Consider the following 15,398-nt stretch of genomic DNA (forward strand, 5'->3'; position numbering starts at 1 on the left):
AATGTTCATTGTAGCACTATTTACAACAGCCAAGAGTTGGAACCAGCCCAAATGTCCATCATCGGATGAGTGGATACGGAAAATGTGGTATATCTACACAATGGGATACTTCTCTGCTATAAAAAAGAATGAAATACTGCCATTTGAAACGACATGGATGGACTTTGAGAAAATTATATTAAGTGAAACAAGTCAGGCACAGAAAGAGAAATACCACATGTTCTCACTTATTTGTGGGAGCTAAAAATAAATAAATAAGTACACACACAAGCGGGTGGGGGGACGTGGCAGGAAGAAGACAACAATCACAATTCCTTGAAGTTGTTAAGACAAGTGAACAGATATGAGGTTGATGGGACAGAGTGGGGACAGGGAGGGGGGAGGGAGGATTCAGTAAAGGGACACAAAAATCAAAGACATTGTATATTGATAAAATAAAATTAAATTAAAAAAGGAAATGAGCATGTTAAAGAGGTAAAACTAACAATAGAAATACACAAGATTTGAATAATATTTAATAAATGTGAATTCACATGTGCACAAAAGCATAACCCGTGAATACATATTGTGGCAGATTGCCACACTTGTCTACCCACCTAGAGTCACCATTTCCAGCCTCTGGTTCACCCAGGTGAGTTTTTTTGTGTGTATGTATTTATTTTTATCGAAACAAAATCGATTGTACATATCTGTGGGGTACAGTGTTCACTAAGTTTTTATTGAATGGGATGTTAGCGGCTGTGCTGTGTGCAAGTCATGCCTGCACTGCTTATATAAAAAGCATTTGCCTTGATGTCCTCTTTCTCATGCCCAGTGTCTGATGCTGAGTCCCATCTCAAATCATGCAAACAAGGACAACATTCCAGGTATGGCAAAGAAGCAAAATGGAAGACTCGTGGGTCCTAGACTGACCAGATAAAGCAAAGCTGTCCCCTAACCTGGGTCACATAAATTAGGAATGCTGTACAAAAAACAAATTAATGACTATTTTTCCTTAGTCATCGTGTTTCAGAGTCTAAATTACAGGAGCTTGGACTTACCATAGATAGATGATAGACAGATAGAGGTTAGACCATTAAATATACATAAGTAGATAGAGCTTTACATCCAAACCACACACAAAAATATATCCTTTTCAAATGGGATATTTGCAAAAGTTGATCATGTACTAGGGGACTAAAATTTCCTCAGTTTCCCTAAATAGAAATCATAAAAGCTTCATTCTGGCACCATAACGAATTGCAAAAATAAACAAATGTGATAGACTGACAGGCAGATGATGATTAGATAGAAGACAGATAGACAGATAAACAAACCACCTGGAAAATACTGCTATATGTCTAAATAACCTGAGTAGAGAGGAAATAAAAAATCTGGACATGTGAGTATGAGAGACAACGACATCATTACATATCAATACCCATGGGATACGTACAAATAGCAATAGTCACAGAAAATGTAGAGTCTTAAATGCATTCATTAGAAATTATTTAGAAAGCAGGAAACAAACTAAATAAATTAAGCACTCAATTAAACAAACAAACAAGAAAAAGAACAAGTATATTAACCGAAGGAAAATAGGATGAAGGAAATAATCAAAATAATATAAGAAACTAATGAAATAGAAAATACACAAAAAAGAAAAATAAAATTGATAAATAAAATCAAACATCAAAATAGTTCTTAAAAGCAATAAAACAAACCTCTGGCAAGTCTTGAGAAATAACACCCCAGTGGTCATGAGAAAAAAGAAAAAGTGACATGGAAATAAATCAGAGAGTTTAGAATGTAAGATCATACAATGAGCGACCTGAAGCCAGAATACTGGACAATTTATATTATGTGGATAATATTTTAGAAAATCAATCATTAATATATTAGCAAGGTTGACAGAAGAAATAGAAAATGCACGTATATGTATCCTTTGACCTGGAAGCATTCCACTATTATGAATTCGTTGTAAGGATGTACTCATGTATATGCAAAATGGCATACATGCAAGGTTACTGATAGTGACAGTCTTTATAACAGCAGAAGAATGGACATAACGTAACAACCTACTGAGCCATAACTTCCTCTCTGAGCACACTGGGTCTCCCCTAAGGTGGGTCCGAAAGATTCTGATAGACTCTGATAGACTCCAGACTTGTTCCCTCAAATTAACCCACAAGCTGATGTTATAGCAATCTATCCAGAAATAAAAATCTGATAGTGGGTACACAGATTTCTTTTACATCATTTTTGTACTTTCTGATTTTTTGAATTTTTAAAAAAGAAAAATAGTTTAAAATTCTCATTAAAAATGTGGTAACTTTAAGTTTCAGTTTTCACATGTAAAGTGCTTGGAAATTTTCACTCCCATCGTTATAACAAGAAAAAAGCTGAACAAACTGAAACTCAATGAGGTTTCCTGGACCCAGCAGACAATTGTGATTGCATAGAAAACTGCTGCTCCAAAATTGGGAATGGCAGGCAAATAAGGTCAAACACAGCTGAGACCAGCTTACTTTGAGCAGAAGCCACTGGAGCTACAAACTGGTAGAAAAACTTAAATGGAAACATGAACAAATCAATGGAAGCTGCGTGTGAACTTCCATGAGACTGAAAAACTCTTGAACCTACAGTCTTAGGGGGGCCCCATACTTTCGTAGCTTTTACCTCTAAGAGCTCCATCAGATTCTCATAGTGAGGAGCCAAAAATTCACATCATATCTTTGGCAGTAGGAGAGGGAAAGTAATCATTCTGAAATACACCATGTGCGTTTTCTGTAACACAGACCTACCTCTAGTGACAAAGACATTACCAGAGCCTTATCTCACATAGGGAGAAGGGCAAATAACTTACCCCAGCCTCCGTTAGCATTTCTATCTCAGCTAAGGGACAGAAGTAGGTAAGAAAAACTTCTGAAGAACACAGCCCACTAAAAACAGACATGATAAAAGATAGACTTAATCATAAGATTGCAGAAGGCTTTCCCTTTCCCACACCTTCCCACATTAACAGGCCTCTACCATAATAACAGCAGTTCACAGCTGAAAGAACTGTAAGACAGAGAATCTATTTAAGAAGTAGCGTGTAGAGAAACCCAAAGTGAGGAGGAAAAGAAACCAAGAACTTTAAAGAAATTCAAAGCCTCTGGCACCTACAGGGCAGTAAACATTAAATACAGTCCAACTTCTACTGACATAAAACATCACACTATTAAGGCCTATTTGCCTCCGTTCATACTACTGAATGTAACATTGCTGTCATTTCAACAAAAACAAAAAGTTACATGGCATGCTAAAAGGCAAGAAAATATAGTCTGAAGAGACAAAGCGAACATCAGAACTAGACACAGCTATGACACGGATGCAGAAATGATCAGGCAGGGAATTTAAAATAAATATGGCTAAGATGTCAAGGGCCGTAATGAAAAAAGCAGACAGTATGCAAGAGCAGATAGGTAAGAAGATGTAAGCAGAGATAGAAAACTGTAATAAATATTTAACAGGAAATGCTGGAAAGAAAAACACTAACAGAAAAACACTAACAGAAATACTTTTGATAAGACTTCATTGATAGACTGAACAGACTGAGGAAACAATCAGTGAGCTCAAAAGTATGTCTATAGAAACCTCCCAAATTCAAATGCAAAAAGAAAAAGTAATTTAAAAAAAACAGAAAAGAATATTCAAGAACTTTGGGACAATTTCAGAAGATGTAACATTTAAGTAACTAGAATACCGACAGGAGCAGAAAGGGAGAATTTAACGTCTAAATGAAACGACGCACTTCCTGACACCTCAGGGGCCAGGGAAAGAGCCCCAATAGCAATTTTAAAATTTCTTCTAGGTTATCTGTGTGAGTTTTTGTAGGTTGTGTAATTGAAGATAATTTTATCCAAGTTATCAAATTGGGGACATAAGTTAAAATAAAAATGCAAGTTATCAAAATTTGCGTGATATTAGCAAAAGCAGTGCTTAGGGATAAATTTATAGCACTAAATGCATGTATTAGAAAAAAAATCTAAAATCAAAACCTGAGATTATAGCTTAGGAGTATAGAGGATAAAGAACAAAATAAGTCTAAAGAAAGCAGAAGAAAATCAATAATAAAAAGTTCAGCAGAAATCAGTAAAATTAAAAACAAGAAAAGAATACAGAAAATCAGTAAAACCAAAATCTAGTTATTTGAAAAGATCAACAAAATTAATAATCTTCTGGCAAGGGTAATCAAGAAAAAAGTATAGAAGACACAAATGACCAGTATCAGAAATGAGAAAGAGGTCATAGTGATCTCCTTGACATTCCAAGGATAATACCATGACAACTCTGTGTGACAATTTAATAAATTGTATAAAATCATCTTCAATTATACAAACTACAAAAACTCACACAAGGATAAAAAGATAACCTAGAATTAGGTATATCCATCAAATAAATTGAATCCATAATTAATATCTTTCTAAAAGAGTAACCACCAGGCCTGGTTGGTTTTACTGGTAAATACTACCAAACATTTAAAGAAGAATTATTAGCAATTCTTCACAATCTCTTTCAAAAGATAGAAGCGGAGGGGAAACTCCTAACTCATTCTATGAAACCATTACCCCCAAAACCAATGAAAGGTACCACAAAAAAGCAAAACTACAGACCAGTATCTCTCATGAACATAGATTCAATAGTTAATAAACTGTAAGCAAATGCAGTTCAACAACATACAAAACATTATACACCATGGCCAAGTGAGATTTGTTACAGGTATACAAGGCTGCTTCAACATTCAACAATGATTTAATGTAATTCATGACATCAACAGCTGAAAGAAAAACTATCATATTATCATATTAATTTACACAAAAAAGTCATTTGATAAAATTCAACACATATTCCTTACAAAAACAGTCTCAGCAAACTAGAAATAGAAGGGAACTTCCTTAGCTTAAAGAGCATGTACAAAAACCCTACAGGTAACATCATACTTAATGAGAAACTAGATGCTTTCCACCTAAGATCAGGAAAAAGGCAAGGATGTCTCCTCTGACCACTCCTATCCACCACCATACCAGAAGTCCTAGCTGGTGCAGTAAGACAAGACAAGAAAAGAAAATATGTGTATTGTGGAAAGGAAAAGTTATGGCTCCCTCTGTCCACCAAAGAGATGTTTGTCCATATAGAAAATCCCAGCAACAACAAAACTTTTGGAACTAAAACGTAACTGTAGCAAGGTCAAAGGAAATAAGATTAATATAATAAAAATTGCTTTCCCAGACACTGACATGAACAATTGGATTTTTAAATTAAAAATATCATTTACAATAGTTCCCCAAAATGAAATACCTAGTTATAAATCTAACAAAATGTGTATAGGATTTGTGTGTGGAAACTACAAAGCACTGATGAAAGAAAGAAAAGATCAAAATAAATGGAGTTATTCCATGTTCATGGGTTGGAAGACAAAATTGTTAGAAAGTCAGGGTTTTTATTTTTCCAGTATGTTCTATTAATTCAACACGATCAAATTCTCAGCAAACTATTTTCTAGATATCAACAAACTGATTCTATATTTTATATGGAAAAGCACATCTTAGAATAGACAACATAGTACAGAGGAAGAACAAAGTAGGAGGACATACACTACCCAATTACAAGACTTACTATAAAGCTACGGTAATGAAGACAATGCAAAATTGATGAAAGAATAGAAATATAGATTAATAAACTAGAATGATGCACAGAAATAGACCCATACCCATAGAGTCAACTGACTTCTGACAAAGGTGCCAAAGCCATTTTATAAAGAAAGTTAATTTACAAAACAAAAAAAAAAAGAAAGAAAAAAGAAAAAGAAAAAGGAACCCAGGTAAAACCTTACACCTTTCACAAAAACTAACCCCAAATAGCTTGTAGACCTCATTGTAAAATGCAGAAATTATAAAATCTCTAAGAGCAAACATAGGAGAATATTTATATGACCTTGGCTTTGGTGATGAGTTTTTAGGTCCATGAAAGAAAAAATTGATAAGTTGGATGTTGTTTTGTTTTTTTAAAGTGTGCTCTGTGAAAGACATTGTAAAGAGAATAAAAAGAAGAGCCACAGTCAGTGAGAAAATAGTCGCAAGACACCTAGCTAATAAGGGATTTGTATATAAAATACAAAGAATTTTTAAAACTCCACAGCAGAACACAAACAACTCACTTAAAAACTGGACAAAGGATCTCAGCAGACACCTGACGAAAGAAGACGTACAAGTAGCAAATCAGCATAGGAACAGATGGTGAATATCAGTTGCTATTAAAGAACTGCAAATTAAACAATGAAATACTTCTACACACCCACTGGAATGTCTAAAATCAAAAAAATTTACAAGTTTAATTGCTAGTGAGAAGGCAGAGCAGAAACTCTCATTTGCTGCTAGTAGAGATGGAAAATGGTACAGTAACCTTGGAAGATAGTCTGTGAGTATTTTAAAAACACTGGACATAGTCTCGCCATATACCCAGCAAGCACACTCATGGGTATTTGTCTAACTGATCTGAAAACTTACATCCACACAAAAACTGAGCTTATTTTCATACGTTTGTAGCTGCTTATTTGATAATCATGAAAAAACCTGAAAGTAACCAAGACATCCTTTAACAGATGAAAGGGTAAACAAACGGTGACACAACCTTACAATGGCATACTATTAATCAATAAAAGGAGTGAACTACGAGACATGCAAAAACATAAAGGAATCTTAAATGCATATTGCTAAGTTAACGTAGCCAGTTGGAATGGGCTAGAGAGTGTCAGCCTCTATTTATACGACATTTTGAGAGGGGAAAAAGTATACAGTGATAAACATATGAAGAAATGCATAAGTAGGTTAAGCAAAGGAGATTTATTAGGGCATGAAACTTTTTTATGATACTGTAATGGTGCGGACATAACAGTATGTATTTGTCAAAAATCATAGAACTTTAAAGGCACATGAACCCTAATACATGAAAATTTAACAAAATACCTGAGGAGACCAAGGAATCCCAGCATGGGATGTAGAATGTGGCAAAATATTCCACCTGTATAAAAGAACCCTACTGAAGGGTATAAGGGAGAATTGGCTGCCCGAAGTAACTTGGAAATTAATGTTGTCAGGCTAAAGTCAAAATGAACTATACCTAAGTGCTATGGTCTAGTTGGTAAAGTTGTTTCCCACAGGAGTACAGGTTAACAATTCTAAAACCACTATTCATGTATACATCGAACAATTGATTGAATGGATTGGCAGAGAAATTGAACAACTGATTGAATGGACTGGCAGAGGGTGAGAGCCAGGTTTCTCACTGTTGGGGTGAGTTGTTACAGGTAAGTTAAGGCGAGGAGGTTAGGATGATTTCTGTGGTAATGGATTAGAGTTGGAGACATCGGCATAAACTCATGTTGAGCATATATTTATAAATATATCTGTAGGTATGTGCATACCTACACAAATGGTTACATATATAAATATTTATAGGTATGTGTATATACACATACATATTTCACTGCTCTGAGAGCTGAGAGGGCCTATAAGTAACAACTCCCAGTAGAAACACACCTAGCACTGAGATCTAGGTTTCTGAAACTACCACACAATAAAAAGAATTAAGGCTTCTTGGAGAAATGGCTGATTCTAGGACTGGGGCATGAAACATATAAAATGATCCTGGAGCATTTTGTACGGCCAGAAAGTAAGTGGTATTCTGTCATCCAAAGCAAGGCAACCAAAGCAAAGACAGACAAATGGGACTACAGCAAACTAAAAAATTCTGTATAACAAAGAAAACAAGCAACAGAGGGCAGAAGCAAGTCGCAGGATGGAAGTAAATGTTTGCAAATTATTCTTCTTAAAAGGGATTGATATCCAGAATATACAAGGAACTCAAACAACTCAATGGCAAAATAACAATAATAATAATAGTGATAATAATAATAATAATAATAATAATAATAATAATAATAATAATCCGATTACAAAATGGGCAAATGACCTGCATACACATTTCTCAACAGAAGACACACAAATGGCCAAGAAGTATATAAAAACATGCTCAACATCATGAATCATCAGGGAAAGGCAAATGCAAACATAGGGAGATATCATCTCACTCCAGTGAGAATGGCTACTATCAAAAAAGGCAAAAATCAACAAATGCTGCAAGGATGTGCAGGAAAGAGAACTCTTATACACTGTTGGTGGGAATATAAATTAGCACAGTCATTATGGAAAACAGTATAGAGGTTCCTAAGAGAAACTAAAAGTAGAATAACCTTAGGATCCAGCAATCCCACTACTAGGTATTTATTCAAAGGAAAGGAAGTCAGGAGATACCTGCATCCCCATGTTTACTGCAGCACTATTTACAATAGCCAAGGTATGGAATCAACCCAAATGTCCATCAACTATTGAATGGGTAAAGCGAATGTGGTATATATACACAATGGAATACTACTCAGCCATAAAAAGAATGAAATCCTGTCATTCATGGCAATATGGATAAGCCTGGAAGATGTTATGGTAAATGAAATAAGTTAGGCACGGAAAGATAAATATTGTTTGTTCTCGCTCATATGCAAAATACTTGGAAATGAAATGCTATAATGCCTTGGATATGTTTCAGATTATTCTAGTAGCAAGAGACGGAAGTAGGTGAGGGTATAATTGGAACCAGATTGCCATGTATTGAAGATAGTTGGTGCTAAGTGTCTGGTACACTGGGGTCATTATATACTCTCTTTACTGATATATATATACACAATTTCTCTAATAAAAAAAGCTTTTATTATAAGAATCATGCCATTAAATTTGAAATCCTAAGTGAAATCGATCAGTTAAAGGTTTAATCAAACACCACAAACTGAAACTATATTCAACACTCAAGTCACAATCAAATGTTGCAGGCTGTGGCAGTTTTGGAGGCCGGTTCTACCAAATGGTCGGGGAGAAACAAGCTACCATCTTACATAAACTCTCTCAAAGCATATAAAAAGATGGGCAATTATTCAATTTATTTTGCTAGCTAGCGCTCCATGATTCAAATTCCAGATGGGACTACCACATACAAAGAACATTTGAGCCAAGCTCCCTCTTATAGCAGAAAATACTCTAAATAACTTAATAGCATGTACAATATAGCAGTAAATTAAATAAACAGACTGTGTCCAAGGAATAAAAATACGCTTTGAATTAGAAAATGCTTTCAATTGTAATTCCCTGTATACCAATCACAGGAGGAAAAAACACTTTTCGTCAATAGGTACATAAAAAGCATTTCAAACGCAATTCAACACAAGTTTGTGGTATTTAAAAACAAAAAAGTAAACTAACACTGGAATAGAACTTCCATTTCCTATAATCTGTGCAAACACACCTAAATGTGCAATGTTAGAAGAATTCCCATTAAAGCCAGGAACAAGACAAAAATAAATGCTATCTCCTCTACGATTCAAAACTGCACTGGAACGCACAGCCAAAGCCATGGATATCAAAAGAAATCAGAGATATGAATATTGAAAAGAAAGTGATAATATCCAGTGATAATGTTATTATTGAAGAAAATTCAAAGTAACAGCTACGTGGAATATTTAAATGAATCAATCACTTTAGAAAAACGTTGTACGGAAGCTCATTATAGCAAGATCAAAAACCTTGTCACGCAAACGCAAGAAATAATTAAAAACGTAATAGAAAGTATTCCGTTCACAACAGCAAGAAAAATTTAAAATTACATAAAAGCTTGTAGAAGAATGAAATGAAATCTAGAGGAAACTTTCTCCACAACAGAATGCCAGAGTATTACAAGATGGGATTGTGACCAGTCACCTGTGCAAACAAAAGGAGGTAGAAATGGCTCAAAAGAAAATGATTTATGAGAAGCAAGCACCTCACACCACGGATGCCCATAGTTCTGGGGAAATATCAGGACAGACGGAAAGAGCGGGTTGATTGGTGTCTGTGCTAATAACCACCTGAAAGCACCTTAGTGACTAGTGGTTTTTTTGAAAAGCTATTCTAATAATGATGAACTAGAAATAGAATAGCGAGTGAACCACACATAATATAGGGGTAGGTATTCTTTCGTGAATTCTTTTTATATATTCTAAACGTACACTTGGTAGACATATAAAATATATATATGTGTGTTAAATAGAAATGATGGTTAAAAAAATTAAAATCACTGCACTAGACAGTGCAGTGTTAGATAGCCTCAAAATAATGGGACCTCCCGAAACCCCACCTATTAAGCCTATTTGTGTAGGAAAAAAAACCACAGAACGAAGGGTTTCCAAAGTCTCCGTCTGGCTGGAGAAGAGACCCAGTGGGAGGCGTGCTTCTCTTCCCACAATTCTCCACAGCCACCGGCGCTGCAGCACGCGTCAAGCATCGAGCCGGGGACCCGCAGCCATCCTCTGCCAAGGTTGCCGCTGGGCACATGCTCAGAGGTGGCAGGGACACGGCGTCTCCCACCGAACATTTAAGCAAGGAGACAAGAACCAAGATGAGGGCCCTCCTGAGTGAGGACTGAGGAGTGAACCCTCCGCAGATAGCGGGGCCCACAAAGGCCGGCTCCGTCCCTGCTGTCAGCCCTGGAAGACCCCAGGAAGAACTGGCCGGCTGAAGTCACCCCCATTTCTGCCTTAGTGGTCTCAGGGCAATGAAAGCCTTGGCCTGCAGTGACCCGACTCAAGCTACTTTGGGAAGGAGCCTCGAGTTCCGCCAGCAGTAAACGTGGGAATCTTGAAAGAGGACTGAGGACATCGCTGCCATCCCAGGAGAGAGGAATCCCAGCTGCAGCCTGGCCCTGCACTTAGCCCCAGAGGGTCACGGTGACGGAGAGGCCCCTCTCTTCCGGGAGAGGCCTCTGGGTCTTGGGACGGGGTGTCTGGAACAGAGACGTCGCCTCGAATCAGCAGAGAAAGGAGTCCCAGTCCCTGCTAGGAGCACCCTGATGGAGGGCTGAAAGGCCCTCGACCTCACGACAAGGGGTGTGCAACCCGTCCTACCTCAGCTGCCAGCCCCGGGAGGCTCCAGGCACGCGTCCTTTGATATCGCGGCCTCTGACTCCCGCTGGGAGGGAAGGACTTTGATCTGAAGCGGATGGACCCAGGTCAGTACATGGAGGAGTGGCAGGACCCAGGATCAAGGTGCGGATCCTGCGGGAGGTCACAGAGAACTAGACTCCAGAACAGAGCTCCTCCTCCCCACACCGGGAACCGGAAACCGACCCCTGCAGTCACCCCTAGGAGACCCCAGAGTGGCCTGACGGGATGTGATGTGTTCTGACTTCCGCCTTGGCACGCTGAGAGGGGAGGCTGGTCTGAGGCGGTGCGGTCTGCGGTCAGTGGAGGAAGAAGACGTGAAGGTAAAGATCCTGATATCAGAACAGGGGTGCGGGGTTGGGCGGCGGCCCTACCCCTTCTATCAGCTGTGGGAAGCTTGGGAATAGCTTTCTCATTCTCTTTTTGTCTTTTTAGTCTTAACGTCTCAATATACATTGTCGTTGATTTTCGTGTCCCTCTTTACCCGTTCCTCTTCCCCCCACTACCCCCAACATCATATTGGTTCACTCGGAATAGCTTTTGGACTCGGGCTACACCCTGGATTTGCTCTCGGGAATCTGAGAGACGTGCGTCCTTGGTCTAAGGGGTGTGGCATCAGATCAGCCGAGGGAGGGTACCCAGGCCCTGCCAGGCATCACGGTGCGGATTCTGAGTGAGTGGTGAGGGGGACCTACTTCAGAACACAGAAGGGCCCCCACAGGAAGCCGCGCTGCCCCCACTGTCAGCTCCGATAGACTCCAGGCAGTGCTATTCCACTGAGAGTACTCTCATCTTGACTGCGGGTTCTCAGGGAGGCGAGGGCATTGGATGAGGAGGCTGAACTAGGGTTAGCAAAGAGAAGAGTCCCAGGCCCTGCCACTTGGTAAGGTGAGGCCTCGGATGCCAGGACACAGGTGGGTCAGCCCTGCCCCTGCTGTCAGCCTTGGGAGAAACCAGGCATGGGTGTCCAGATATGGTGCCCCCTCACTTCTGTCTCAGGGATCTCAGGGAGATGAGGAGCTGCGTCTAAAGGGAGCAGCCTCAGGTCAGCAAAGAGTCCCAGGCCCTGCCAGGAGTCAAAGTAGACCTTTGGTGAAGACTGAGGGGAGCTCCCACTCCAGAAAAAAGGGACCTCACAGGGTCTGGGTGTTGCCTGTTGTCAGACCTAGCAGAGTCCTGGTAAGGGTGGCCAGATGTGGCATGCTCTCGCTTTTGCCACAGGGTGGGAGTGGGGAGAGGGTCTTAGGGGGCTGAAGCATTGGTCTCAGGGAGTGATACCAGGTTAATTCAGGAACATGATTCAGACCCTGCCAGAAGTAAACATGAATACCCTCAGGAAGGACTGAGGGACCCCTACCCCCAGTGACAGTTCTGGGAAACCCCAGGAGGGACTTTAGGTGGAGGCAACCCTTCGTTTTCAGCTTGGTGGTGTCAGGGAGGTGAGGACCTTGGTCTGAGCTGAGGGGCCTGGACTCGGGTCAGCAGAGAGGATTCTGGGTCCTGCCAGGAGTCAAGGTGAGAACCCTGAGGAAGGACTCAGGGGACCTCCCACACCAGAGGAAAGAAGCTCTGCCACCCTTACCAGCATGGTGCACCTGCACTTTTAATGTGCATGTTCTCAAGGAGAGGAGGAGCTGGGTCAAAGGATTAGAACCCGGGTCAGCACAGGGAAGAGTGCTGGGCCATGCCAAGATGCAAGGTACGGACTTCGGGTACATCCCACACCAGAACAGATGGAATTCCAGTCCCGCCCTGCCACTTTTGTCAGCCATGAGAGGGTACAGAGCATAGTGGTTGGCTGGGGCGCCCCTCACTTCCTCCCTCAGTACCTTATGAAGGTGAGACTTTGGTCTAAACGAAGGCGGCCTCAGGTCAAAAGAGGGAGTTGTTTCAGACTCAGCCAGCTGTCAAAGTTAGGACTGAGGGGACCCCCTCATCTCAGGACAAGTAGATTCCACACTTGCTGTCCTCCCTATGGGGCCCTGGCAGATGTGGCCAGATGTGGGCCCCTCACTGCCCTTTGTTCCATATCAGGGGTGTGAGCTCTTGTTCTGAGAGTTTCTCAGGGCAGCAGAAGGGTTGGGTCTGGGTCCTGCCGGGGGAAAGATGAGGGCTCCGAGTGAGTATGGAGGGGACCATTCATTCACCGCAGAACAGTGGGGACCTCACAGAGTCCGGCCTACCCCTCCTGTCAGCACTGGGAGCCCAAGGTGTCCGTGCAGTCTGCAGCCTGAGGACCTCCTCTGTTCCTCTTACAGGAGCTCCAGGAACTGAGAGGTGAGACCTTGGTGTGAGGCAGTGTCCTCAGGTCATAGCAGAGAAGGCCGAGGAGTGCAGGAGTCAAGGTGAGGTGCGTGACCTGAATGAGTACCAAGGGCCCCACCGGCCCCGGGACAGAGGGGACCCCGCAGCACCCGGTCCCAACCACAATACTGTCAGTGCTGGAGCCTCAACCTCTGGTGGCTGCACCCTGAGGAGCCGTCTCATTCCCCCTTCAGGTCCACAGGAGACAGGCCGACCAGGAGGACAGGAGCCCTGTGAGGCCCCGAGCACCACCTAAAGACAAGACCTGTGAGTAGGCCTTTGTCACAGCCCCCTAGGGTGTGGCTCTAGGCTGAGGCCGCTCACCTGCTCCCTCCCTCCCCCAGGCCTGTGCGTTCCCATCACCCAACTCCAGCCCACACTCCTGTCTTCTGCCCAGGCCAGAGCCATCATGCCTCGCCCTTCAAAGCTTCGGCGCTGCATGCTTCAGTCCCAAAGTGAGACGCAGGCCGTCGTGGATGCACAGCTTTCGGAGGCTGAGGAGGAGGATACTTCTTCATCCTCCTCTACCTGCTCCTCCTCTTTTCCCTCCTCTTTTCCCTCCTCCCCCTCCTCCCCCTCCTCCCCCTCCTCCCTTTGTCCTCTACTCTCAAGCAGCCCAGGGGGGGAGGAGGAGGTGTTTGCTGCTGAGACACAGAGTCCTCCCCAGAGTCTGCAGAGAGCCGGCTCCCCCCTCACTGCCGCTGCCTCCACTTCATGGAGTCAACCCAATAAGGGCTCCAGCAGCCAGGAAGAGGAGGAGCCGAGCACCTCGCAAGACCCTCAGTCCTTGCCCAGAAATGAGTTTGATAAAAAGGTGGATGATCTGGTAAATTTGCTGCTCCTCAAGTATCAGATGAAGGAGCCGATCACAAAGGAAGAAATGCTGAATGGTGTCCTCAGAAACTACGAGGACCAATTCCCTGCCATCTTCAGCGAAGCCTCTGAGTGCATGCAGCTGGTCTTTGGCATTGATGTGAAGGAAGTGGACCCTGCCGGCCACTCCTATGTCCTCGTCACCACCCTGGGCCTCACCTACGATGGGATGCAGAGTGATGACCAGACCATACCTAGAACGGGCCTGCTGCTATTTGTCCTGAGCATTATCTTCATGGAGGGCAACTGTACTCCTGAGAAGGAGATCTGGGAAGCGTTGCGTGTGATAGGGGTGTATGCTGGGAGGGAGCACTTCATCTTTGGGGAGCCCAGGAAGCTCATCACTGAAGATTGGGTGCAGGAAAACTACTTGGAGTACCGGAAGGTGCCCAGCAGTGATCCCGCATGCTATGAGTTGCTGTGGGGCCCGCGTGCCCACGCTGAAGCCAGGAAGATGAAAGTCCTGGAGTTTTTGGCCAAGATCAATGGGAGCGATCCCAGATCTTTCCCACTGTGGTATGAGGAGGCTTTGAGAGATGAGGAAGAGAGGGGCCAGGCTAGAAATGCCACAGTAGATGATACTACTGCCATGGCCAGTGCCAGTTCCAGTGCCACCAGCGGCTTCTCCTTCCCCCAGTAAAGTCAGGCAGATTCTTCGCCCTGTTTTAAGTCAATGATCTTCCCAGTCAATGATCTAAGTAGTGGCGGGCCAGGCTGGGGCTGGGGGAAGTACAGTGTTATAACCTCATTGTCTTCGCATTTTATTTGGATAACTTGGGGACTTGTCTTCTTTTCTTTTTGTTATTTTGAAATGTTATTACTTTGACTAGAAGGTGTATTAGCTTCGCAATCTAAGTTTACCAATGATGTTAGTCACACATTTATTTGTTGTTTATCCAGTTTGGAGAAAGAGTTTTGCTGTTTTTGTGCAACATATTGGGGAGCCTTCCATCTTATTTGTAATCTGTAACAAGGTGCCATGGCATTGGGATAAGAACTGCCATGGAAATGTAACAGAGTGTATTAGTAAACTGGAGAAAAAGATTTAAAAGGGTTCATTTTTTTATTTCCTTACTGTTTTAGTCTATCGTTCTGTACAATTAAAAAATATACACCTGGATCTTGTTCGCTTATTCAAATCAAAATTAAATTGTAATCAATGAAACCCCTGCTCACT

The 15,398-nt window shown here is 41.8% G+C and overlaps 1 protein-coding gene across 1 annotated transcript; it reads left to right on the forward strand.

The window, feature by feature from the left end:
• The first annotated feature begins 13,757 nt into the window (after positions 1-13,757).
• LOC134367641 (melanoma-associated antigen 10-like) lies at positions 13,758-14,861 on the forward strand. The gene has a single exon (XM_063084384.1). The coding sequence runs from the start codon at positions 13,758-13,760 to the stop codon at positions 14,859-14,861; it is 1,104 nt and encodes a 367-aa protein (XP_062940454.1).
• The last annotated feature ends 537 nt before the right edge of the window (positions 14,862-15,398 follow it).

The sequence above is a fragment of the Cynocephalus volans genome, chromosome X (assembly GCF_027409185.1).
Source record: "Cynocephalus volans isolate mCynVol1 chromosome X, mCynVol1.pri, whole genome shotgun sequence".
Classification (NCBI taxonomy): domain Eukaryota; kingdom Metazoa; phylum Chordata; class Mammalia; order Dermoptera; family Cynocephalidae; genus Cynocephalus; species Cynocephalus volans.